We start from the raw sequence: 27,290 nt of genomic DNA, 5'->3' as shown, positions 1-27,290 counted from the left end.
AATCTCCATATTCTTAATGGTTAGTTATTGGCCTTCATATTTGAAGACTCATTAGATGTTGGCTCCTTGTAGTAGAGTTTGTCTGCTTGGCAGTTCAGCTGGAGGAAGGATCTCAGTGTCCAGTACCTTATCTTGGTCATCTCATTTTCAAAGCTTCTCCACCACCCAAGACCACATCGTCCATATATGGAATTTTTGGTTACAAGAAATGGACAATATATAAGTTCACTTACTTTGGCAGTATAATTTCCAGGGATGATGATGAGTTGGATGCATGCATTGTCATAGCTAGCACAGTTTGGAAGAGACTCCAAAGGACAGTGAAGGAGATAAGAGATATTGGGCTGCCAACCAAACTGAAGATTTATTAAGCTGTACACACACATACATATATTCACAAGTACAGACTGCTAAGTAATGGACAGATTTACAGTATGCATTGGAGAAGGAGTTTCCACCTTGAATTATTTTTTTAAAGTCTCAAAATGATTAAGTATCACACTTATACAAATAAATCCAACATAGCATTAGGGGAATTTAGAGTTGGAAGGGACCTCAGAGATTATCTAGTTCAAACCTTCATTCTATATATTATAAAAATGCGAATACTAGAAAAACTGGTGTTATTGTTAGGCTCAAGGTGATTGAAGTGACTTCATGGTGGACCATTGTTTCAGCTTATGTACCAAAAATTTGTATGTACTTATTTATGGTCTAGACCTCTTCAGTTAAGCAAGATTTCTAAACCTTTCTTGATTTCCATTATTTTGGCAAACTTCATGTATGCAAGGTGTTGGAACAGAATTTCTCTCTCTATTAATGTCCCTTTGTTTTACATTACTTTTCAGTGACCTGAAGGTCATTTACCACTGAGATGTGCAGGTATAAACAAACCCTTAGAGAAAGGAGCTTGAAACCAATGATATGGAAGCTGATCCCATAGCTACCACTCCCCTAGTCCTAGTTGGTGCCAGGAAAATTGAGAAACCGTGGTTGTTTCCTGAGATGTGGTGTGGGAGAGCTAGTGGGTGGATAAAACTGCTTATAAGGTTAGACCCAGTAGGAATTGACTGTCTTCTGGCTGAAGCTTGGAACCTGAAGGAACCTTTGTTGGTGGAGATCTTCACTCCATCATGGCATCCAATAGAGTAGTAAAATAACCAACTCTCTACCTCTTTCCTACCTTTCTCTCTCTTTACTATCACTACTTTGGTGTAATAAAGTTGTTATAGCTACTAGAAGTCTCATAATTTAATTATAATTATTAAAAAGGCATACCTGAACCAAATGGAAACAAAGGTCAGGTTAGCAAATGTAAAGGCATGCAAGATTAACAAGCTTTCTTAATTATAATGATCTTGTGTTTGAGAAGTATCTATGTAGGCAAAGGGAGCATATGTGGTTAGATTGCCCCCAAATACTTCTACTTGCTTCCTGTGAATGTGTTGAGTAACAACAGAAAGATATAAGTATAGAGACCTAGAGACCGGGACTCTCAGTCCATCCTACTGATGCTTGTCTGTGGGATGGAAAGGCTGAGGAGCCACATACTTGCATGTTTATGAGTAATAACCTAATCTGTAATATTTTGAGTGGTTGTTCCAAGCTTCTTCTTGGTACCATACTTTTGATTTCCTTATTAAAGTGGAAGAAAAGAAAGGGAAACTGTTTTACCTCAGGTAACACAAGCAGTAAATGTCATGGTAGGCTTCAAAACCGTATCTACTAATTCCAAATCCCTTAAGCCATTTCTTTATTTTGTCATTTTCCTCTCCTTGATCTCTAACTGCATAGTCATCCCTGATAGTCTATCTTTTAGTTTTGGTTCTAAAATTAACCAGTTTATGTTTGAAAAAATAATGGGTGAATGAATTGTTTATGGATATAAACTGATTAGATACTCTGCTCCTTGTGCTTACAAAGTATCTTCAGTTTATATAAGTGAAATGAAGCTCTTCTTCAGGGCCAGGCACAAGGATGCTAAGGAGAATCTTCTTATATAAAAAATAAATTAAATTATTTATTGAGAATATAAGGATATAAAAGGATTTCTAACTCTAAGGAATTCTAACTCCACTCAAATAAAACACAAGGAACTGCTTCTCTTGTTTCCACAGGCTACACTGATCCTTCCTGATCTGACTAACCCAAATTTTCCCAATTCTTCAATAACCTAACACTATTATCTTTATTTGAAGTATATAATTCTTAACTTTGCCTCCAAGTTATAAAAATAAAAAAAGGTCACCTGGCTGAGCCTCAACAAGAACCACGTTAGGACTCTGAGCCTTAAGAGACTCAGAGTCCAAACCAAAGACCAGGTCTTTTTTTGATCTTCTCAGAGATAAAACAATTTATGAAACAGCAATAGATAAGCTTAAAAAAGCATTGTTCCTTCATAACCTGAAAGAGTGAATGCACTCCTTCCTATCATCCCACAGTCAGCTATATGGGTGTACCTCATTGCAAGAAAACTTGAATTACAAAATTTTAAATTAATAACCCTAAACAGCCTATTTATGTACTTCATATCAATGAATAACATTCACATAGAACTTACAAAAATACCACAACAGGCATTCTCAATTGATCTTCTCAACAACAATGTCTGGTAGGTGCCCTTATTTCATAGATGAAGAAACTGAGGCTCAGAGAGGTCAAGTGACTCACTTTGAGTCAAACCTTTAGGAATTGTCTGAAGTGGAACTTGAATTCAAGTTCTTTTGACTCCAAGAACAACACTCTATCCACCAGGTCACCTATTAGCTTTGGATCACCAAAAGATTCTTTGTAAAAGGATGCAAGGTAGGATTTTTTTTTGTTTTTTAAACCCTTAACTTCTGTGTATTGACTTATAGGTGGATGAGTGGTAAGGGTAGGCAATGGGGGTCAAGTGACTTGCCCAGGGTCACACAGCTAGGAAGTGTCTGAGGCTGGATTTGAACCTAGGACCTCCCGTCTCTAGGTCTGGCTCTCAATCCACTGAGCTACCCAGCTGCCCCCAGCAAGGTAGGATTTTTGATGACCAAACAACATTCCAATAGTTAAAGATGGGCTAATGAACATACATGCCTTCAAGAATATACCTATGAAGCAAAGGAAGGGAGGACCATATCACACAGGAGCACAGGCACTGAGCAGAATCAGTAAAAAAATAGAATAAAAAAAAACCTTCCTCTAATTGATATGGTTCTCTAGTGATACCTCAAGAATGAAGATTTTAATTGCTTATTAGGGATTTGTTTAGGTTATTCATCAGGGAAAACATCCAAGAAATATATTGTGATACAAACATCTCTGTTTTATGACTTTGGATCACTCTTAGAAGGGAAAAGTATATAGGAGGTCATCTGGTCTAATCTCTCACCCAGTGCAAGAAGGTACATAGAAAAATAATCGCCCAGGCCAGGATCCTCTTGTGAAATAAACAGTATGGTACTGTTGAAAGATGTTACCATTTTGACAGGTAGATAATATTTCTTTCTCTTTCTCTTTCTCTTTCTTTTCTTTTCTTCCCTTGTTTTCTTTCTTTTTTCTTTCCTTCCATCTCTCTCTTTCCTTCTCTCTCTCTTTCCTTTTTCTTCCTTCTTTCCTTCCTCCCTCCCTCCCTCCCTCTCTTTCTTCCTTTCTTTTCTTTCTTCCTCCCTACTTTTCTTTTTTCTTTCTTCCTTCCTTTCTTTCTTCCTTGCTTCCTTTCTTTTCTTTCTTTCTTTCTTTCTTTCTTTCTTTCTTTCTTTCTTTCTTTCTATCTTTCTCTTCCTCTTTTCCTTCCTTCCTTCCTTTTCCCTAGAAGCTAAGAATAAGTCTCTTACTTTGCTTTTAAATATCTTCATTTTATATCAACTTGAAAATATTATTTATTAGAATTGGAAAATAGACTCTTGTTTTCATATCTACAATTTGTTATAAAATTTATATTCAAAATCAGGTTTGGGCAATCATGAGCTTGAGATCTACATGTCACTTCATCTGAGGCCTGGATACTACTTTAGCTCAGACACAAAATCATAAGAGATCTAGCCAGTTTTAATAAAAAAAATTATGTCTAAGTAGGCCTATCTGCTTACACAAATAAACCATCACATAGAATAGATAAAAAAACACATGAGTTGGGGGCAGCTGGGTAGCTCAGTGGATTGAGAGCCAGTCCCAGAGACAGGAAGTCCTAGGTTCAAATATGGCCTCAGACACTTCCCAGCTGTGTGACCCTGGGCAAGTCACTTGACCCCCATTGCCTACCATTACCACTCTTCTGCTTTGGAGCCAATACTGTGTATTTCAAGATGTAAGGTAAGGGTTTAAAAAAAACATATGAGTTAATAGGATTTTTAGAATAACAGTTTAAAAGCTCTGAATTATAATTTCTACTGCCAAATTCATCTCTAATACATTATATCCTTTGTGATCTGACTACCTTACTACTGCAATATTTTTCAAAGTATTTTAAATATGATATTCTTAGGATCTTCAAGGTCAAAGAGAATTTAGTACTTCTAATAGGGATGCCAAAGAAACAAACACCATGATTTAATAAATTACATGAAATTATTAATGAAAATAATAAAAAAAAACATTTCTTTGGAGAAAGGGATATTGAATACCTGACTTGGTACCCTCAAATCTGGCTAAGATAGTGAAAACATACCCCCAATTACTATTTTACTTTAATAAGATCATGAGTTTTTAGTGAAATATTGCAGTGCCAGTAATGAAGATGGTGATAATACTAATTAGTATTTGTATATTACTTTAATCTTTTCAAAACACTTCATACATAATCATTCTTTTGATCCTCATGACAACCATTTAGGAAAATTGATCTTATTGTCTCAATTTTATGAGTGAGGAATTGAGAAGAAATAGGAACAAATAAAGTAATCAGGGTCACACAGCTAATAAATGTGTAAGGCAGGATTATACCATGTGCATTGTGTTTTTTAGTAGTCTGGTTACTTTTCCTTTTGCATTTAGATTCATCTCTTGTAAAATCACATTTTCTAGGGGGCAGCTGGGTAGCTCAGTGGATTGAGAGCCAGGCCTAGAGACAGGAGGTCCTAGGTTCAAACCCAGCCTCAGCCACTTCCCAGCTGTGTGACCCTGGGCAAGTCACTTGACCCCCATTGCCTACCCTTACCAATCTTCCACCTATAAGTCAATACACAGAAGTTAAGGGTTTAAAATTTTAAAAAATCACATTTTCTGAACTCAGGTAGGTATAAAAATTGATTCAAATAATGATATTCAGAATAATATGATAAATGTATTTAGGAGAACATTTATATATATATATATATATATATACACAAATTTGTAGATAGATAGATAGATATAGAGACAGAGAGAGAGAGAGACAGACAGACAGACAGACAGACACAGACACAGACAGACTCAGAGACAGACACACGGATAGAGAAAATTTAGTATGCCCTATATGTGAAAAGTTTTGGGTATGTATGTGTGCATGTGAGAAATAAAGAAATTAATAAACAAAAAGACAGACAAAGAGATAAAAGCAAAGGGCTACAGAGAACAAAAGAGACCAAAAGAAAGAGAGGGAATAAAAGGAGGCAAGAGGTGATAGAGAGAATACAGGAAGATAGGAAGATGGGAAGGAAGAAAATGAAACAAGGAGAGAGGGATGAAAGAAAGAAAAAATGCAAGAAAGAGAAAGAAAGATGCTACAGAGTTATGTATGAATATTCATGTTTGGTAGAGCATCTCAAAATGATGCAAAAATTAGCTTTCATTTAATGAAACCACTCTCAAATGCCTGCTAATCTGTACATCTCTCAGTTAATAGGACATGAGAAAATGCCTCATCTAAACCATACTAAGGTGACTGAATTTATCCTCCTGGGACTAACTGAGGACCCAGAACTTCAGAAAATCCTTTTTGTAGTCTTCTTGGTGATCTACATCATCACCCTGGTGGGGAATGTGGGTATGATCATGTTGATCTATAACAGTCCTCGACTCCACACTCCTATGTACTTTTTCCTCAGTCATCTCTCCTTTGTGGATTTGTGTTACTCCTCCAACATCACTCCTCAGATGCTAGTCCATTTCCTCTCAGAGAGAAAGGCCATCTCCTATGCAGGATGTTTCACCCAGTGTCTTTCCTTCATTGCCCTGGTGATTACAGAGTTTTACATCCTTGCTTCAATGGCTATTGATTGCTACGTGGCCATCAGCAGCCCCCTGCATTACAGCACCAAAATGAACCAAAATGTCTGCCTCTGCCTGGTCATTGTCCCCTATGTCTATGGCTTCCTGAATGGTCTTTCTCAGACTCTGCTGACTTTCCATTTGTCCTTCTGTGGACCCAATGAAATTAATCACTTCTACTGTGCTGACCCTCCTCTCATACTATTGGCTTGCTCTGATGTCTATGTTAAAAAAATGGCCATGTTCATAGTAGCTGGCTTTACTCTCTTAAGCTCTCTCCTCACCATTCTATGTTCTTACATTTTCATCTTTGCTGCCATTTTAAGAATCAAATCTGCTGAAGGCAGACAAAAGGCCTTCTCTACCTGTGGGTCCCATCTTACCTCTGTCATTCTCTTCTATGGGACCCTTTTCTGCATGTACTTAAGACCTCCTTCTGAGCAGTCTGTAGAAGAATCCAAAACAATTGCTGTCTTTTATACCTTTGTGAGTCCCATGTTAAATCCCTTAATCTACAGTCTCAGAAATAAAGATGTCATTGAGGCCATGAAGAAAGTATTCCAGGGAAAAATATTCACAAAAATGGAAGGATGAATTTCATAGGATCACAGGTCTTATAGAGGAAATGAATCAAACCCTCCCATTTTTACAAATAATGAAATTGATTCAGGGAACTACCTTCCCCTGGAAGAGGAAAGAAATGAGAATTTATGAAGCTCCTACCATGTGCCAGGCATTAAGCTATGTCTTTTTTTCAAAATTTTTTCATTTGCTCCTCATAGACATTTGAAGTCAGCTATTTTTATCCCCATTTTACAGCTGGGAATCTAAGGTAAATGAACGTTATGAAATCTACTTTTTCTGACATCAGACAGCATTTTGTCCATTATGTCACTCAGATGCTTTAAAAGATAAAACACACTCACAATTCAAATGCAATTTAACTGATAGCAAATCTGGTGCTCTTCCCATTATGTATGCTATCATTCGCAATTATTTTTATATACTTAGCAATGGGAGTAACAATGAGAAAAAAGTCACTACTTTTCAGGGGCTTATAACATCTAAAACACATATACTCAATATTTTTAGGCAATGATGATTGTTTTCTATTTATTTTCGCATAGCAGATCTCTTTGCACCTTACTAAAAGGTCCCAAAGGCTATGTGGACATTGATGAATAATATTAGAGCATTCTTTGTATAAAGCTGTACACACTGAAGATCAATCTTGGACTTTGGATTTGTCAAAATTCACTCATTTGGCAAGATATGGAGAATATGTCTCTTTTTTGGGGGATATAGCTAATGATCAATTTTTTTTTGAAAATGCATATGTGTTATAATTGTTTTATTTATTTTTTTTCTTTTTTGCCCCTCAATGGTTGAAATATGAAAAAATATATACTAAAATGATTTTAAAAGATGATAATTTAACTGAAACATTTTTTTTATTTTTATAACATTACTTTTGTAAAGTATGTATTTACTCACATTTATAATTTCATTAAATTATTACAAAATTAAGAAACTAAACTGAAACTCATTCTTACATTATTTTGTTTATACTAGATGTTGTCATAAGGTTATGTGAAGAGTATGTCAATTGAAAGAACTTTGAGGATTTAATCTGTAAAAGTTATAATGATGAGGATGTGGGGAGAGAAGCCATGATTACTTCTTGTAAAAGTATCTGACTGGTTTACCAATGATCTCGGGAGGAGATGTGTTCTGTTTGGTCCAAGAAGTAGGAGAAATATATAAGAAGCAAATTTAGGCTCATTGTCAGGGTAGAAAAAAATAAACAATTAGTGCTGCACCAAAGCAGAATGGATTGCCATAGGCATTGATGGCTCCCTCTACCTGGAAATCTCCAACAAAAGACTGGCTGATCATTCACTGGCCATATTGTAGAGGAAATTCTTATTTGGCCATTGGTTGGACTAATAATAATAATAATAATAATAATAATAATAATAATAATAATAATAATAATAATAATAATGGCTAATATTTATATCAAACATTAGGATTTACAGCAGCCTGTTCAAATACAATCTCAGTTGATTGTCACCAATAAGTTCAGGAAGTGATATGATTGTCCCTATTTTACAGTTTATAAAATTGAGGTCATGGAAAGTGTAGTAATTTCCCCAAGATTCTATACCTTGTAAGTATCTGAAAGAAGATCAAATTCAGTCCTTACTCTCTCTAATACCAGCGTTATCTCTAAGTGGATCTCTTCAAGACCAAGTGAACTCTTGCATTCTACAATTCTATTAATTCTAGTATTCTGTATTTGGGCATCTGATTCAAGGGAGAAAAGCTTCTCACAGTTGACTGGACTAAATACAAAATCCTGGATGGTGTTCCCAAAGTTGATATTAGAGGAGTATTAGGTTAAGTAGTCTCTATGAATATGGAATGATTTTGAGGAACACAGAGCAAACTAAAAATACAGAACACAAAGTTCCCAAATACCTGTGCCTGGCATTTTTCTTAGATGCTTAGTCCTGAGCACCAAAGGTCTGGAGATTGTGCAGTGGTAAACATTTAGAAGTACACAAGCATAAAGGTCATTGCTTTCATTTGTGAACTAAGTATGTATTTTTAAATTAACAATTAATATTTAATTGAAAAATACAATTTTTTTCATTTTTTTCTTCCTCTCCATTTTAATTAATTGCTTTCTTATTTGTAGCATATTCAGCTGCAGAATCTTGTTTACTTTTTCTTTTTTCTGTAATTATTTTGTAGAATATTTCAACTTTTCTTTCTTTTTTACATTTTCTTTTCAATCTTTAATATTAATCCTTAATCCAATGCTACCCTTTATTCTAAAATAAAGAACAATTTCTTCACCTTTATATTATTGACAAAAACAAAAGAAAAATAATTTTTTTCCAACTAGCACACTAACACCCTGCCATGAAGTTTCAAAGTGAAGTCAAATGACTTGCCACCGGTGGCATATTCTTTTAAAATTTATACTTTCATTTCTATCTATGCATTCCCTATGCTTGGCAAACAGGAAGCACTTTTTAATTTATTATTGATTGATTAATAGTCCCAGATATTGTATAAAGAACATTGGAAACTAGACTGTGAATTTCAGTGTATTATTTCCCCTAAACCATCACAGTGCCAAATAGCTGAAAGCCTTGGCTAATGAGACATTTTAGCCATAAAAATTTTTTGAGTCAATTCAGAAGTTTGTTTTCCTAGCCTCCTTTGTACCATCACCAGTTGGTTGGCTGTTGTTCTTTGCACTCAAAGAGGACCAAAATGGCATCACTGATGTCATTTGACTTATGCACAAATAGGATTGAAGTGAGGCAGAGTTTCACAAAGCAATCAGCTTCATCCTCTCTTCCAGAATCATCAAAGTCCAGTGGCAAGACAAAAATCAAGACAACTGGATCTGAGGATACAGTGGATGACTTTCTGTTGTTGTTGTTGTTGTTGTTGTTGTTGTTGTTGTTGTTGTTGTTGTTGTTGTTGTTGTTGTTGTTGTTGTTATCATCTAAATTTTAAGTCCATGATGGTGAACCTAGGGAAAACATGCTAGAGAGGACACTCAAAGCCCTCTCTGTGGACACACATATCATTGCCTCAGCAAAGTGTTCACCAGAATTTTTTAGACAGCCAGAGGGATATGGGGCTGGTTGCTCCCCTCCCCCTCTCCAAGTATGCCTGAGGACATTCCCTACCTCTCTAAAAGGTTCACCATCACTGTTCTAAGCAGTACACAGCACTTGCTTCATCTGCCTTCATGGCCATTGGAACAAATTGCTCTCATTAGCCTCTTCAACCAGAGCAAGTCTTCACATGCCTGGGATGGGAACTCCCTTCACTTACTGATGAGTTTGAGGCATCAGTTACCCTCAATCTGGTTTATCCCACCTGTGCAGAGAATTTACCTGGCTGAGGCCACTGAGCTACTTGGAGCCACAAATGAGAGCTGGGTGGCAGGTAGACACCAAAGGAAGAAAGCAGACCTGAAAAGGGCTCACCAAGACATCACACCAGAGGTACTATTCTTCCCTGTACATATCATAAACTTCATCACTAAGAGTTTTCTATCCCAGAATTTTATTATTATTATATTATATTATTATAATTATTGAATACTTATTGAATGTCAACTCTCTGCCATGCACTGTGCTAGATACTGAGAATGAAAAGACATCAACAAAACAGTCAAAGAAGAAATAATTTAAGTATATCAGTCTAACTGTTCTTCAGAGTCCCCATAAATTTAGTATTTTTTTAATGAAAAGGAAATATACCCATAAATACAAAATATATATTACTGATGATATTATTCCAGAATTTCTACTATGATATCTCATTGTAAAAGAGGACATATTTGGGGGTTCTTGAAGACTAAGTCATCAGGGAACAAACTTTGACATGTCCTATTGCTACCACACTAAAAAGGTTTCAAATGTGGGTCTAATAATAGACTTTATGCCAGTCTTCTCAAGACCTGTAGAGTTAAATTGAAAGCCTCATGATCCAAAGCTTTGTGATCAGGTCATGGGCTTTTTTGTTTTGGTAGTCACTCTCTCCCACCCCAGTTATAGTTACTTACAAAGGCCACTAATTAAGGCATGGTAGAAGTATAGTCTATGTGGGGAGAGGGAGGAACCACCATTAGAACATCATAAATTCAGCAATCAATCAACATTTATCTATGATTTTGACATCATAGACACTTTACTAGATACTGTTATTATCAGTCAGTCAACCAATATCTATTATTAAGTGCCTACTATGTGCTGGGCAGCTAGGCAGTTCAGGGAATAGAACACTGGCTTGGAATCAGGAAGGTTCATCTTCATGCATTCAAATATGGCCTCAAACACTTATAACCTGTGTGACCTTGAGGAGGTCACTTAATCTTTTTTTTTTTTTAACTCAGTTTCTTCATCTGGAAAATGAGCTGGAGAAGACAATGGCAAAGCCCCCTACTATTTTTGCCAAGAGAACTTCAAATAGGTCAAAAAGAATAGAAAATGACTGAACAACAACACCAACAAAATGTGCTAGCCTCCGGAGATACAAAGAAATGAAACAACCCTTATCAAACTTATATTCTAAAGGGGGGGACAATCGAAGCAAATACAATGTAAATAAAATGAGTGTTTTTTTTTCATTTTGAGTGAGGTGCTAGTTTGTTTGAGGGGCAGACTGCACTCAGGAGAACCTAGAGCAAGTAGAGAGAGAACACTCCAGAATATCATGCTTTACCTAGATGCATTGGGATGGGCTCCATAGTTGAGAGGATCAATAAAGGAATCATGAAGAAAGAGACATTTTGCCTGAGCCTGGAAGGGAGGTAAGGATTCTAAGAGGAGAAAGTGCACTCCATGGAGAGGAGAGGTGGAATGTTATTTGTAAGTTAGTATGTTCATATAAATCCATTTCAAAACAAAGATACACAATGACATCTAGTTCTATTAAAATATTCCTCACCTCACAAACTACTAACACAATGGATTGTTCCTGGAACAGCTGGCTGAGGGATGTATTTTGAAGGAAGTTGGGCTTGCTTTCTGTCCTGCACGAGCATCTGCCAAGTATCAGATATGTTTTCCTTGAGAAATGTCTGTATTTCTTTGAATTTCAGTCTCCTTATCAGTAACATGAGGCTATTATGATTTTTGTTTTCCATCTCATGCTAATCCTGATATAAAATTACTTAAATTTGTACATTCATGGGTGTTGCTACATAGTTATTAAAGTGGACATGTATGACAAATGAGAAAGTAGCTCATTAGAAAAAAAGAAAAACAAACACGATTCTGCAGATGAATACTTACCCTCAAGTTTTATACTCATTTAAAAACTTTTAATTGTTCCTTCTGAGTGTTTTGCGGGGGAAAAAATCCCCATAGATCACAATCTAACGGGGCCAATTTTCCTATGAATAAAAGTCTATTGATTGCTCCCTTAATATAATTGTTGGAAAATCTTTGTCCATAGAGATAGGGAAGACAATGACATGCAGGTTTTATATATCCTTGAGATATGTGCCTTGCTTTGCCTCATTATTTTCCCATGCCGAAAATGCCTAAAGTAAAGTGAATGAATGCTGATTTTCTGGAAAAGATGGTTTTTGGACAGAAACAGAGGTAAATATTGTGATCTCTATGTCTATTACTGAATATTATGTGCTCATGGATGATTAGAATAATGGATCCAGATGGGCTATTAGGTTATAAAATAATGATAATGTAAAGGGACTAATAAAGGGACACTATATCTGAGCTGAGAGTGGCCTTAGAACATCATATTTAGGAATTATAAGGGAACATAGAACATAGAACATACTTAGGCACTAGAGACATTAGAACTGAACTGAATTCTAATATCTGAAACATTTTAGATAGAGTCTAACAGGGTTCTGTCATGTAGAAAAGTTGTAATAACAATAAATGTTACCTGACTTCCCATAGGTCCAGCACTAACTCTTAAGTATTGTACCACTAAATTTTTGAGTTCTTTTTTCTCTCCTTCATTTTTCATATTATTCATTGTGTTATTAGCAGGTCCCAGTTCTCCTTTTCCAAATTGTATTTTTTAAAAAGTTCTGATTTTCCTTTTGATCTTGTCCCTTTAATATTTTATTAGGATTTTTATTGCTCTTTGGTTTTTATGGTTGTTTTATTTTCTTTTTTAGTGTTCTTACTGTGGTTACTACAGAATTATTTTCTTTTCCTTTTAGAGATTTTCTTCACATTCTTTAACACTATAATACTTTATGGTGATGGAAATTCTTTTTGCTTATTCATTTCTTTACTTTATCTTCTTATTTCTCCAGGAATATGAACCATAAAGATGAACTTTTTTTTTTCTGTGGCTACTCTTATTTGGCACATTTCTTTCTAAGTTAAGGTGATGTAGGACAGCTCAGCTTAGATGCAGCACTTCATAAAACCATTGATTTCTCCACCCCACAATTATATTGAAACTGCTCTTTGAGGGGTTACCAATAATTTCTGAAATGATAAAATTCAAAGGCATTTAATCAGTATCATATACTAGTCATAAAAATAACAAATTCCAACTCTTTCTTTTTTATTCACTAGTACATTCCTCTTACTTACCTTTCTCTTTCCCTAGTTCAAATACTTGGAAGAGAATGAATCCATTACCAGGACCACTATTTTCCTGAATTGAATACCATTTGAAGATATAGTTCCAAAGAGGCTTATTTTTTTCATCCCTTATTAGTATGTTAGTAATACATAACCATTCAACCTCATTCATTATCAAATTGTTCCAATAAATGTACTTTTCTTGGTTTCTCTAGACTGTATTTTAAAGTATTTACTCAACACTAGTCTTTTCAAAATTTGTTTTAAAGGCTTCTACTGCTTTGAATATCCTTTTTTCTCCCTAAAAAGCTATGTTCTGCTTTTCAGGGCAAGTTATTCTTAGTTATAAAAAGTATCTTTTGACTCATGAAATATGGTATTACAATATTTGTTCCTTTTAATAAGATGTTTCAGGTTTCATGCCATCTTGATTATAAATTCTTGACAACTAAATTTTCTGGATGTTTGCAATATCCCTTCTTTGCTATGGGAGATAATGATAATGATAACAACAGTCCTTCCAGTTATTGTGCTAAACTCTTTACAAATACAATCTTATGGGATTTTCACAATAATCCTAAGTAGGTATTATTATTATATCAATTCTATGATTAAAGAAACTGAGGAAGACTGAGATTAAATTATTTCCCCTAGGTTTCATATCTAATAAATGTCCTTGGCTGGATTTGAACTCATGTCTTCCTGATTCCAGGTCCAATACTCTATGCACTGTGCCATTTGACTCTGGATTTTAACTATGACTATTCCTTTTGAGGTTCATTTTTGGAGATTATTAGTATTTTTAAATTAAATTTGTAATCTGGTTTTAATAAATATTAGTTGTTTTCATTTGTTCATTAGAGAATAATGAGAAGGCTCTGGTGCTGAAGTATCTAAATTTAATTCAGCCAAATCTATATATGGCACTTCCTCAGGAGGGTCTGTAGAGAGGGCAAGAATTGTCTGGACCTATATAGACATTTGGTATTTGGTGCTTTCTTCTTTTCCCCTGAGGCAAGGAAATACTGAGATTTGGGGACCAGGGTAGGTACAGGAGGATCTCTTGAATAAAAGAAGAGGTAAAGATAAGTAACATGACATCACAGTCAATGGTCATGAATGGTAGCAACTGTATAATGTGGGTATTGATGATGTATGGGGTGTACATTTGAAGACCCCACTTGTAAGATATCAAAGGGTCAAAGTAGGCAACTCTTCACCTCCCACTGGGAAGATGTTAGAGGGTGTAATTCTCAAGGGGGCTCCCCAAAATGGAAAAGCTGAAGTGAAATTGTTGAAGGAAGATGTTAGTGATCAATTGAGACCATAGTGAGATGGGTCCAATCTTCAGTGCCATGAATGTAAAGACAAGCCCCACCCAGTCTCCTAATCAAATGGCTTTTTCCCTTCGAGATGGAGTATAATATCAGTCTTCCCCTCAGCCACTCCAAGTCACCTCCCCCCTCAACTGTAACTGCACCAAACTCTAATTATCAAACTAACAAGGGTTTATTAAAAGATAACCAAATTCAGGTTACTGGTAGAGAAGGTATTGGGGAATAAAGGATGGAGGAGAGAAAGGATATGCTCCCTAACAACTATAGTCTTCTTCCTGAGAGAGCAACACTGGACTTCTGACGGTTGGTTTCAGTAACTAAGCCTCTCCCCCTACAATCTCCTAATCAATAATCTCTAAACTAATATAAAAGGGGAGTAACAGGGATAAATGAATCAAGCTGGATCAGGGAAGGGTCACCTGTTCCTGCCAGGAGTCTGGGCTCCCTGGCCAAAATGGAGAACTGCTGTTCAATGTCTTCTTGGATGGTAAATTGAAGTTTGTAGAAATTGATATCACTTGCTGTGACCTCCAAATATTCTCAAATATAGGGGTACATAGGATCTAGATTCACTAAGGATTCAACCCAAACAAGCACCATTCCACCAGCCCCCCTGGTCCCCCAAAGGCTCAGGAGTGAAATGACAGTTAAAAAACTCCTCCTCTTGACCCTCCTTCACATTCTGAACTTCCAACCCCCTCCTGGGGCCACTCCAAGTTCCATTCCATCTCCAGCTTTATATATTACTTGGCTCTTTTTGCAAATTGAGCCCATACTGTCACACAACATTGGCATTAGAAGAAGTTTTTCCTCCTCAAAGTCACATCTCCAGGGAGGGGAGAGTAGTCAAAACTAAAGGAATAAGCAGTAACATAAAAGAGCCTGGGGTTTTGTAGGTTGGTGTTTGTTATGAGCACAATTAGGTGGTTTAAATGCTAAAGGAAAAATATCTGGTACATTGTGAGTAACAACTAGGAAGAAGCCATCATTAACTGTTACTTTACATAGGTTCAATTAGCATCTTTTTGAAGAATGTTCTTTTATTCTGTTAAAGATGATATCTGACTGACCTAATCTTATTTCTTGTTTATACCTAGGGTTGAACCTGGGTTTTGCATTTTCTTGTGTTCCTTTGAGGCATGAGAGTGTGGGATGCTTCTGGGAGACATGCAGAAGAGAGTTAATTTTCTTAGTACAGGGATAGGATGCCAACCTTCAAGTTAATTGTTAGAGAGAAGTAACTCTCTCTAACTTGGGGGCACAATCAAGAAGAAATCATGTTCAATAATCACACTCTCGAGTAGAATTGCAATGAACCTAAATCCATTCTTTCCCTTCAGACTGTGGGCCTAACTTGTTGTATACACAAGGACGCATGAGTTTATATATGTGAAGATCAGAGTAAATAAGCATTTATTTATTTATTTTTTAAATTTTGATTTTCCTTTTGAATATTTTCCCAGAGTTACATGCTTCATCTTCTTTCTCTCTCCCCCAAATCCCCGCTCCCCCATAGCCAACACACAATTCCACTGGGTTTTACATGTATCATTGATTAAGACCTAATTCTGTATTATTGATAGTGGGACTAGAGTTATTGTTTAGTGCAGTGATGGGCAAACTAGGGCTGGAGGCCAGATCCAGAAATGTTCCTAATCTGATAAATACAATGAGTAGGATACACTACAATGAAACTTCAAAAGAGTTGCCTTAGAAACAGACCGTCAGATGAGCATTTCCTTTCCTTTGGCCCCCTCGTTAAAAAGCTTGCCCATCACTGGTTTAGTGCCTACATTCTCAATAATATTCCCATCAGGTCATGTGATCAAGCAGTTGTTTTTCTTCTGTGTTTCTGCTTACACAGTTCTTCCTCTGAGTGTGGCTAGTTATCTTTCTCATAAGTCCCACAGGGGCACAATACAAAGAACATGATGGAGTTCTACATCCAGGATGGGAAATAATCTGAAAAGATGTGAATTATTGTCAGATTTATCTTGCAGAATGAGTTTCTGAAGATCATTAAATCCAGGAGATCAGCTGGTAGAAGAGATGGTGAAGTGAATTCCCTTGGTACCCTCCACAAAACAAGGGTCTGGGAAGATCTCACAAATGTTGTCACCCTTTCTGACAAGAGAGAAGGAGAAACTCTAGGGAAGTGAATAACTAAAAAGATATGATTTTTTGAAATTGATTTAGTCTTGAATAATGATGAGTTTAATTTTCTGGACCTCATGAAATCTAAAATATCAGGCAGGAAATGACGAGATGAATATAATTCATCAAAGACACACACACATACATTTAATATTTCCTCTAAACTCTAGGTTGTTTATAACCAACTGTCTTCTGAATATCTTCCCCAGATCCCTTTTAGCACCAAACATTCAACTTGTATAAAATGGAATCAATTATTCTAAATTTCTTCCTCTTCTGATATTCCCTAGTTCTGTTGTCAGAACCAATACCTTCTCAGTATTCTAGGTTTACACCTTCAAATTCTTTGAGTTAGCCTGTGTATTTATTTGTCTACTTCATATTTTGTGGCACATTAGCTCCACAAACACAAAATTGTTTTGTCCTTATCACTTCAACCAAGGCTAAGGTCAGTGGGTTATAGAATATAATTTGTCCTATTAATAATGAGATTCCTCTTTGGAACTCAACTATGTCTTTGATTCCACCTTAGAACTTATTGTGAGATAATTTTCAGTAGAGTTACTTGTGTTTATGTTTTATCATCTTCCTGGACCATAAGCTCTGTGATTAAAATTAGTGTCTTAGTGCCTAGCAAGTTAGTTCTACGTGAATTTTTGTTGAATAATTACACTGTAAACAGGAGTTGGTCTGAGTGAAATTAAAGAAAATACAAGGCTGAAGACATACATAGAAAACAGAACACACAATGTTAGAGATCATATATTTCAGTGAAAAGTTAAGTGGCTCTAGGGGCAAGAGTTACTTGAAATCTGGTCACGCCATTTATTATATGACCTTACTATCATACCATGAAGTACCCTGTGATTCAACTTTTTTTTAAATAATGGGGTTGGACTAGATATTCTTCTAAAGCTTCTTCTAGTAATAAGTCTACAATGTTATAATTTATTTCAATATCTTTTTTTAAGGGCCCTTCTAATCCCAAAATAATTTTAAACTAAAAATTTCATAATACACAGAATAAACTTAGAATGAAGGAAGGAAAAGTGATTTAATCAAAGTAATACAGAAATTTAATAGCATTAAGAACTAGAATAAAAATTTTTGAACTATCCTGTCAGTACCGAAAAGTATCTCTCATTTATTTATCCTAATCACTGATATGCTATATTATCTTTCTTAGTTCTGCATGAATAATTAGATACATGGGTGAAATCAAGGTGCGGAATCAAACAGAGGTGACTGAATTTGTCCTGTTAGGACTCTCAGACAATCCCAAACTTCAACTTATCCTCTTTGTCATATTCCTCTTCATCTACACAGCCACCATGGTGGGCAATTTGGGCATGATCCTGTTAATCAAAATTGAGCCTAGACTCCATACCCCCATGTATTTCTTCCTCAGCAATTTGTCTTTTGTGGACTCATCTTACTCCTCTTCAATCACTCCCAAGACGCTGGTAAACCTCTTGGATGAGAACAAAGCCATCTCCTTCAATGGTTGTGCAGCTCAGTTTTTCTTCTTTGGCTCATTTGTGGGTATTGAGTGTTTCCTCTTAGCAATCATGGCATATGATCGCTATGTGGCCATCTGCTATCCACTATTATACTCTGTTATCATGTCAGAAAGAATTTGTCTCATGCTTGTCATTTCTGCATTTTTGGGTGGTTTTAGTAATGCAGCTGTTCATACTGGTATGACCTTCAAGTTGTCCTTTTGTGGCTCCAATCTGATTAATCATTTTTACTGTGATACACCACCCCTCCTGAAACTCTCTTGTTCAGATACTTATATCAATGGGATGCTCATCATGATTTTCTCCAGCTTCATTGTCATCAGTTGTGTATTGATGATCCTCATCTCTTACCTTTTTATCCTTGTCACCATCTTGAGGATGAGGTCTGCTGAGGGTAGGAGCAAAGCTTTCTCCACCTGTGCCTCCCACTTAATGGCTGTCACCATTTACTTTGGGACCATTCTTTTCATGTATTCACGTCCCACCTCTAGTTACTCAATGCAGCAAGATAAGGTAGTCTCTGTATTTTATACAGTGATTATTCCCATGCTCAATCCCTTTATATACAGCTTAAAAAACAAAGATGTGAAAGATGCCCTGAAGAAGGTTTTACAGAGACATATGACTTAGGGCCTTTTGAGCAATTGTTCAATAATGAACTCTATTTTCTAATTTGCTTGAGTAATTATGTGGAGATGAAGGATATGGTAAAAAATGTAAAGCATTATTTAGTGTCATAGTAGCTTGAAGAAAATTAATGAATACATTATGAAAAATCAACATAAATCTTTGGGAAAAATCTTGCTCATTGTAAAGATTATATTGCTCTATTTAAAAAGAAAAAAATCATTTGTATATTTGTTAAGAATATCAGATAAATGCAGCTATTTAGATACATTTTAGAAAGAAAAGTTTGATAGAGTTGACAGATATTGTTGGGTTAAAAGATAAGATGAAAATATGAAAATACTTATTACTTCGTATGGTGTATCTAATGCAAGTTCCTTAAATTCATACTTTAGGATTTTCTGTCAAAATTCTGATCTTGTCCAATTTTTTTTAACTCTTGATTTTTTAGAACTCACCACAAAATGAATCCTGATCAAACAGTGAAAATGTCCTTGACTTTTTGCCTTAACCTATGTCACTTATTCTAGCTGAAAGGTTTTATTCTCTGTTCCCCTATCCTTATTGCTTACTCTTTTATCATTTTTTTATTTAAGCAAATTTTTGGTCATGCTTCTACCCATTTCAGGTTCCAGAATAATATGATGGACAATCAGGAATCAAATAAATGGTGTTTGTATTTACATATTTCTTTGGAAGTATATTTGACTGTGTATATGAGTAGATTATTTTTTCTCATCTTGGATTATCTCTTTTAGAATTCATGTCACATGGTCATAAATCATAAAACAAAGTAGTACAAAAACCTAGGACTACCACATCATAGTTCAGTATCTGAGAGTAGAATAAAGAACTAGAGATCAAAAGAAACTGATCTGGAACCACCCCTAAGCATCAATATTGAAGGTCAAATTCTAAGCCAAAATCTAAGAGGACATACAGAAAATGGAGGTTAGACAGACATGAAAGACTTAGAAGTGTAAGGACTTGGTCATTTTTCTAGGCAAACTAATTCTTAGCAAATAATGGCACCTCATTCTCTGTTAGAAAAGATAATCTAGATTGTAGAGAATTGATAAAGATTTTACATCTCTGATATAAAGTCCTAAGATAAGACAGGTAGCTGCATGACTGAGCAAAAAAATAACAAAAAAAATCTATTTCTTGTTTGCTATATCAACAAATTATGAAGTACCCACTATCTGTACAACTTTAAGCTAATCCCTAGGATGCAGACAAAAAATCAAAATGGTTGCTGCTCTCAAAGATATTACATTCTACAGGGATGTGCAACATGTAACCAGGGAAAATCTAAATGATAATTTGTCCTCCCTCTTTACATCACTTTCCATGACTAAATCAAGCCCTTTAATCTGTTTTCTATCGTACAATCAATAAAGCAAAATGATTTATCAAGCATTTATCAGATATTGTGCTAAGTTCTGGTTATATAAAATTAAAGTCGGTGGGTTCTTTCACTTTGGGAGATGACATTCTTTTTGGGGGCAAAAATGTAAAAATGTAGGAGTAAGAGGAGAACATCAACTATGGGAATTCATAAAGGTTTCATTTGGTCTTGACTGGGATCACTGTTGAAAGAAATGATGGATGCTAATAAATGGTAAGGAAGTTCATTCCAGACACTTTAGAAAGTCAGTTCAAAGACATGCAGGCAGTAATAAACCTGTCTGGTTTTACTAGAATGTTCATGAAAGTTTATAAGTTCATAAACCTGGAAAATTAGGTTGGCACCAACTTGTGGGAGCTTTGAATTCCAAGAAGCATTTATATTCAACTTTGGAGCTATATAAGCAATAGTTGAATATTAGAGAGCCCCAATTAGAGAACATAGGCTATGGGAAAATATTTTTGGCAGCCATCTAGTACAGTGATGGGCAAACTTTTTAAAGAGGGGCCAAAGGAAAGGAAATGCTCATCTGTCAGTCTGTTTCTAAGGCAACTCTTTCGAAGTTTCATTGTATTGTATCCTACTCATTGTATTCATAAGATTAGGAATAATGTTGCCCAGTCGGATAGAACATTTCAGGGGGTCACATCTGGCGCATGGGCTGTAGTTTGCCCATCACTGATCTGGGGACTTGGAATAGTGAGGAGCTAGATGGAAACAGACAGAAGAGCAGGCTATTGCAGTGGTCCAGATAGGAAAGGATGAGGACCAGAATTGAAGTGATGGTCAGATGAATAAAGACAGTGAGAAGAATTAATTAGATGAAGAATGAAGTAAGCAGAACCAGAACAACAATTTATACAATAAGAATATTTTGGAAGGATTTAAAGATTTAAGAATAATGATCATGATGTTGAGCCATGATGATGAGTAGAAGCACATAAAGTTTGAAACTCTCTGAGAATTCTCTCTATCCAAACTTAGAATAATGTTTCAAAATAAATACTAGAATGACAGAACCAACAAGAGGATAAAGTGAAGAAATTTTTCTGTAGAAAAGAGCTTGAAAGATAGGAAGAGAGGGATAAAAGGGGAACACAGCCCACTATAAGGCTACCTAGGCCACAGCAAGGCTATACCAAGGAATCCACCACAAGTCAATAGCAAGCCCTCCAACCCCACATCTACTGCTTCAGGTTTTGAACCTGAGCACAAACCAACATCAAGACCCTGAGTTCCTGCCTGAGTCAATTGCACAGTACCTCCACACCCACCCCCTTGAAGTTCAAAGCCCTAGCATAAGCCTGCAATGAGGCCCCCAGCCCAAGATCAAGGCAACCCACAGTGTGGTTGGCCATTATAGGCCGAGAGTGTGGCATGGAGTCCCTTCCCAATCCCAAGTTGAAGCCCCAAGCCCCAGCACAAAGCAGTCTGTAGTACCCTTGAATTGTTTAGGCCCAGAGTGACCCCCAAAGTCCCTGCTCAAGCCTGAGGTTAGGCTCTTGGCCTCAGTGCAAGGCAACTCACAATGCTCTAAGCCCTTCAAGTCTTCCTACCCCTACCCCACCCCCACAGTCCCTAGGGAAGACTAATCCAACAGTGGGATTTGGCTTTCAGAGCTCTTACCCCATAGGCCATAATACCACCTTGAAAGAAATGCAACCTGCTGAAACCCAGAACTTGAGCTGAGGGTAACAGACAGGAAAAACAAGTTTAAGAGAGTGCCCCCTTCACTCTGAGTATAGCACCTGCCTTTAAGATAAAACTAAAAGTTTAGTTAAGTCAAGGAGAAAAAGAGCAATCACCAATCACCAAAACAAATAACTCCCCCCAAAAACAAACAAACCAAAAAAAAAAAAAAACAAAATCCAACCAACACCCCGCAAATACCACCTAACCATAGAAAATTATTATGGAGACAAAGTAGAGCAAGGCACAGACTCAGAAGGAGACAGTAAGATCAAAATAGTTACACAAAAACTTCAAAAAATAACAAATGGGTCTCAGGCTATGGAAGACCTCAAAAAGGACTACAAAAATCAATTAAGAGAGGCAGAGAAAAAATGGAGAAGAGAAATTAAAGCAATGCTAAGCAGAATTGGTCAGATGGAAAAAGAGATACAAAAAAATCTAACAAAGAAAAGGCTTTACTAAAAAGCAGAATTGACCAAATGGAAAAGGAAATTCAAAAGCTCATGGAAGAAAATAATTTCTTAAAAAATAGAATAAGGAAAATAGAAGCTAATGACTTCATGAGACAGCAAGAATTAATAAAACAAAATCAAAAGAATGAAAAGTAGAATAAAAGAAATATATCATTGAAAAAAACAACTGATCTAGAAAATAGATCTAGGAAAGAAAATCTAAATATTAATGGACTACCTGAAAGCAGGATTAAAAAAAGAGAAAGAAAAAAAATGACTGGTTACCATATTACAAGAAAATTGTCCTGATATTCTTGGACAAGAGGGTAAAATACAAATTGAAAGAATCTACTGAAATAAATCCCCAAATGAAAACTCCGAAGAAAAATATAATGAAATTCAAGAACTCCCAGGCCAAGGAGAAAATACCGCAAACATTCAAAAAGAAACAATTCAAATAATGTGTAGTTGCAGACAGGATTACATAAGACTTAGCAACTTCCACATTAAAGTATAAGAAGACTTGGCATATAGTATTTCAGAGGACAAAACAAGTAGGTTTACAACCCAGAATCATGTACCCAGAAACTGAGTATATTCTTTCAGGGGGAAAATGGTCATTTAATATAAAGGAAGATTATCAATTATTACTGATGAAAAACTCTACCAAAACAGAAAATTTGATGTTCAAATACAGGACTCGAAAGAAATATAAAAATGTAAATGGGCAAGAAAATTTAAGAGATTCAAAAGGGCCAAACTATTTATATACCTACCTGGAAAGATGGTATTTGTAACTCTTGTTTTTTAAAAATAAGTATTAGAATATGCCTAGAGAGAAGGTGTGGAAGTAAGATGATTAGTGTTATAGGATACGCAAAACAACAATAACAACAAGAAGGGATTAACAGAAGATTACACTAAGAAAAGAGGGAAAGGAGAGGAATAACAGAGCAAATTATCTCACCTAAAAAGGCATGAAAAAACTATTAGAGTGGAGGTAAAGATAAGAGTGGTGATGAACAAGTCTTAAAAATTACTCTCATCAGAATTGGCTCAAAGAAGGAATAACAATCATTTGGGTATGGAATTCTATCCAACCCTGTTAAGAAATAAGAGGGGAATAAGGTAAAGATGGATAACAGAAAGGAGGTGGAAGGGGTTGATTAAAAGCAATACATATGTGAAGAGGGACAGAGTGAAAGAAGAGAAAGTGCAGGATCAAAAGAGGAAAATAAAAAAGAAGGAAAATACAGTTAATAATCATTAATGTGAAAGGGAACAGGATGAACTCACTCATAAAATAAAAGTGGATATCAGAGTGGATCAAAAACCAGAATACTATTTTATGTATTTACAAGAAACACATTTGAGGTAAGGAGACATACACAAAGTAAAGGTAAGAGGATGAAGTAGAATTTTTATTGGGCATCATCTGAAGTTAAAAGACAAGCAAAAGATTAGTAGCCACCATGATTGCAGGCAAAGCTAAAGCAAAAGTAGGTCTAATTAAAAGAGATAAGGAAGTAAATTACATCTCGATATAAAATGAATGATAGATATAGACAATAAAGTATTATCAATACTAAACATACATGCACCAATTAGTATAGTATCCATAGTTTTAAAAGAGAAATTAAATGAGCTTCAGGAGGAACAAGAGAGCAAAACTATATTATACCTCAACTTTCTCCTCTCATATCTAGATAAATCAAACAAACAAAAAAAAAGAAATGAACAAGAAAGAAGGGAAGGAAATTTTAGAAAAATTAGATTTAAAAGATATTTGGAGAAAATTGAAAGGTAATATAAAAGAATATATCTTCTTTTAGCAATACTTGACAACTACATAGAAATTAAGCATATATTAGTGCATTAAAACATCACAATCAAATGTGAAAAAGCAAAAATGATTAATGCATTCTTTTTAGATCATAATACAACATTATCAATAAGATTGTATGGAAAGACATATAAAATTATTTAGGGATTAAATAATATAATTCTAAAAAAGGGTGGGTCAAAGAACAAAATATTGAAACAATAATTTCATTAATGAAAATGATAATAAGAGACAACATATCACAATGTATAGGACACAGCCAAAATTATACTTAGGGGAAAATTTATGTCTGTAAAATCTTACAACAATAAAATATAGAAAAGTGGATCAATGAATTGAACATGAAACTAAAAAAACAAACCCTTGAATTAAAAAAAATCCACAATTAAAGACTAAATTGGAAAATTAAAAGTAGATTCTCAGGTATCTTATATAGTCTAGAGTTATTTTAAATGGAATTTCTGTTTCTATCACTTGCTGCTGGCATTTGTTGAAATAGAAATACTGATAATTCATATGGATTTGTTTATTTTGTATTCTGCAATTTTGCTAAAGTTATTAATTATTTCAACTAGTTTTTCAGTTTATTCTGTAGTACACTACCCCTTTTCTGGAACAATGGTCTATGGTAGCTGCTCTTCCTCTCTCTTGTTTACTGCTTGTATGAGCTTAAACAGGTCATTTCCTTTGCCCAGACCTCCCATTTCTCATCTCTAAAATTAGTTTTAGACTAGATCATCTTTAATGTCTCTTCCAAGTCTAAATTTTCCATCCTACACATTTCAATCAATCAATAAGCAATTTTTTAAAGCTTCAGTTGCATGCCAGGCATTGTTGGGCAATGAAAGGGAACAAAGAATTTAATAATCCCTCTCTCAAGAGACTTCCATCCTAACAAGGGAGACAGCATATATATAAATATCGATTATCTATAGATATAAGTAATATATTATATATTTATATGTATTCATACCTTTATAAACACATATATACCTAAACATGCATAGTCATCTCTTTATATGCCTATATATACCCAAATAAATATGCATACACACATATGTGTATCCTTATAATAGTGATACAGAAACATGTATGTACATGTATGCTATATACCTCTATATAGAAATACATGTATGCACATGTACACTTGTGTGTATGTTTGTATGTTTTCTGGGAATCAGAAAAGCTATTAAGTAGAAGGTAGTACTTGAGTAGTGTCTTTAAAAAGAAAAAAGAAACCTTACCTTCTCTCTTAGAATCAATAATAAGTATTGGTTCCAAGGTAGAAGAGGGGTAAGTTGGGCAAATGGGTTAAGTGACTTGCCCAAGGTCACATATCTAGGAAGTATTTGAGGTCATAATTGAACCTAGGACCCTCATCTCTAGGCTATGAATCTCTATCCAGTGAGTCATCTAGCTGTCAATTATATAGTGTTTCGAAAAAAGAGAGAAACAATGAAGCACAGGTGAAGAGAAAGTGCTTGTTAGGAATGGGGAGGGAGGGACTAAAGCAAATGAAGCCAGAGTGACCTGAGTTCAAATCTTGGTGTGATTCTGAGTCAGTTTCTTATCTTTTCAATAATCCAGGCAACTCTTCAGTACTAGAAAGTGCCTACCTATACTAGTAGGGGGGGGTTCCCTTTCCAGGGAATTCCTTTAATTCCCATGGTACTAAGTGAGTTGGGGTGGAACTTAGGAAACCAAAATGCTTCCTTAAAGAGAAATCTGGAGGGGGGAAATGACTATTGGCACATTGTGGTGAAAAGTGGCTTTAACTTGACAAAGTCAAGAGACCCAAATTCCAATACTCTCTTTGTCGTTTACTATGTAACACCCGACAAGTCACTTTGCCCTCTATGCCTTATTTTTCTTATATTAAAAATAAAATCAAGAACTTCTACAATAAACCTTCCTTATAGAGATTTTGGAAGGAAAATGTTTCACTAATAGAAGTTGCCTGAATATTAGGGACCTCCAGGGCTAAGAAGAGAGAAAGGAAGTAATAAAAACACAAGTCTATTGTTCAATTTTTAGCCCAAAGTTTTCCCCAGAGAAGCATTTTAATTGTACCTTCTGGGAGACTGAAAAATGCCCAGGGATCATGACTTAAAAGTACCTAATTTTCCTATAAATTATTCCCTATCACTTTGTTCCTCTGTTATACTTGGTGGGCCTCTGGAATATCTCAGTCAGTCTGCAGGTAGGAAAGGCAGCAAGGATCTGGGTTTCTAAATCTCTAGGATAGACTTTATGCTTTCCTTACCCATTTCCCCAAGTAGAACTGATTGAGGCAATGGTGAGTAAATGCTGATCTGAGAGAAATGGAGGTTGAGGGCAGAATTGTTCAATTATTGCAAAGGTTTGAAGTTTATTATTAGACATTTCTGAATAGCAATAGCCAGAATTTGTATAGCACTTTAATGTTTGCAAAGGATTTTATGTCTTTTAAAAATAATGATGATGATGATAAATAGAAATTATGTAGCATTTAAAATGTTGCAAAGTGCTTTATATAGGTTTTTCCATTTTATCCTCACAACAATGCTTTCAACTAGATTTTTTATTATCCTCAATTTAGAGAGATGAAGAAATCTAGGCTACAAAGAATAAATGGCACGTGTAGAAAAATATAATAGGTAACTGTATGAGGCAGAAGCTGAGTTCAGGTATCATTGACTCCAAATCCTACCTTCTACACTAGGCCAACTAGCTTCTAAATGCTTTCACATCTTATTTTATAGATAAGGAAACTGAGATTATGATACCCACAGACGAGTATTTGAAGTAATATTGAACTCGGGTCTTCTTGACTCCAAATCTAATACTCACCCTCTCAATGATAATGTTGTTCAGTCATTTTTCAGCTGTGTTCAACCCTGTGTTGACTCCCTTTGGAATTTTCCTGGAAAAGATACTGGAGTGGTTTCCCATTTCCTTCTCCAAAATAGGGTTAAGTACCTTGCCTAGAGTTGTATAACTAATAAGGTCA

General features: G+C 35.4%; 2 protein-coding genes across 2 annotated transcripts; both read left to right on the top strand.

The window, feature by feature from the left end:
* The first annotated feature begins 5,799 nt into the window (after window positions 1-5,799).
* Window positions 5,800-6,759, top strand: LOC123251738 (olfactory receptor 5M10-like). Its single transcript, XM_044681031.1, has one exon. The coding sequence runs from the start codon at window positions 5,812-5,814 to the stop codon at window positions 6,757-6,759; it is 948 nt and encodes a 315-aa protein (XP_044536966.1). The 5' UTR covers window positions 5,800-5,811.
* An 11,202-nt stretch (window positions 6,760-17,961) lies between these two features.
* Window positions 17,962-18,909, top strand: LOC123252668 (olfactory receptor 1020-like; the record flags this gene model as incomplete). Its single annotated transcript, XM_044681935.1, has 1 exon — window positions 17,962-18,909. A coding segment is annotated over one exon (948 nt), but the record flags the coding sequence as incomplete, so codon positions are not given.
* Window positions 18,910-27,290: the final 8,381 nt, after the last annotated feature.

The sequence above is a fragment of the Gracilinanus agilis genome, chromosome 6 (assembly GCF_016433145.1).
Source record: "Gracilinanus agilis isolate LMUSP501 chromosome 6, AgileGrace, whole genome shotgun sequence".
Taxonomy (NCBI): Eukaryota; Metazoa; Chordata; class Mammalia; order Didelphimorphia; family Didelphidae; genus Gracilinanus; species Gracilinanus agilis.
Note: the sequence above shows the minus strand (reverse complement) of the source record. Positions and strands in the feature narration are given on the sequence as shown.

What these genes read in the sequence shown, in the direction of transcription:
- LOC123251738 (XM_044681031.1), top strand. Translation starts at nt 5,812, where the DNA reads ATGCCTCATCTAAACCATACTAAGGTGACTGAATTTATCCTCCTGGGA.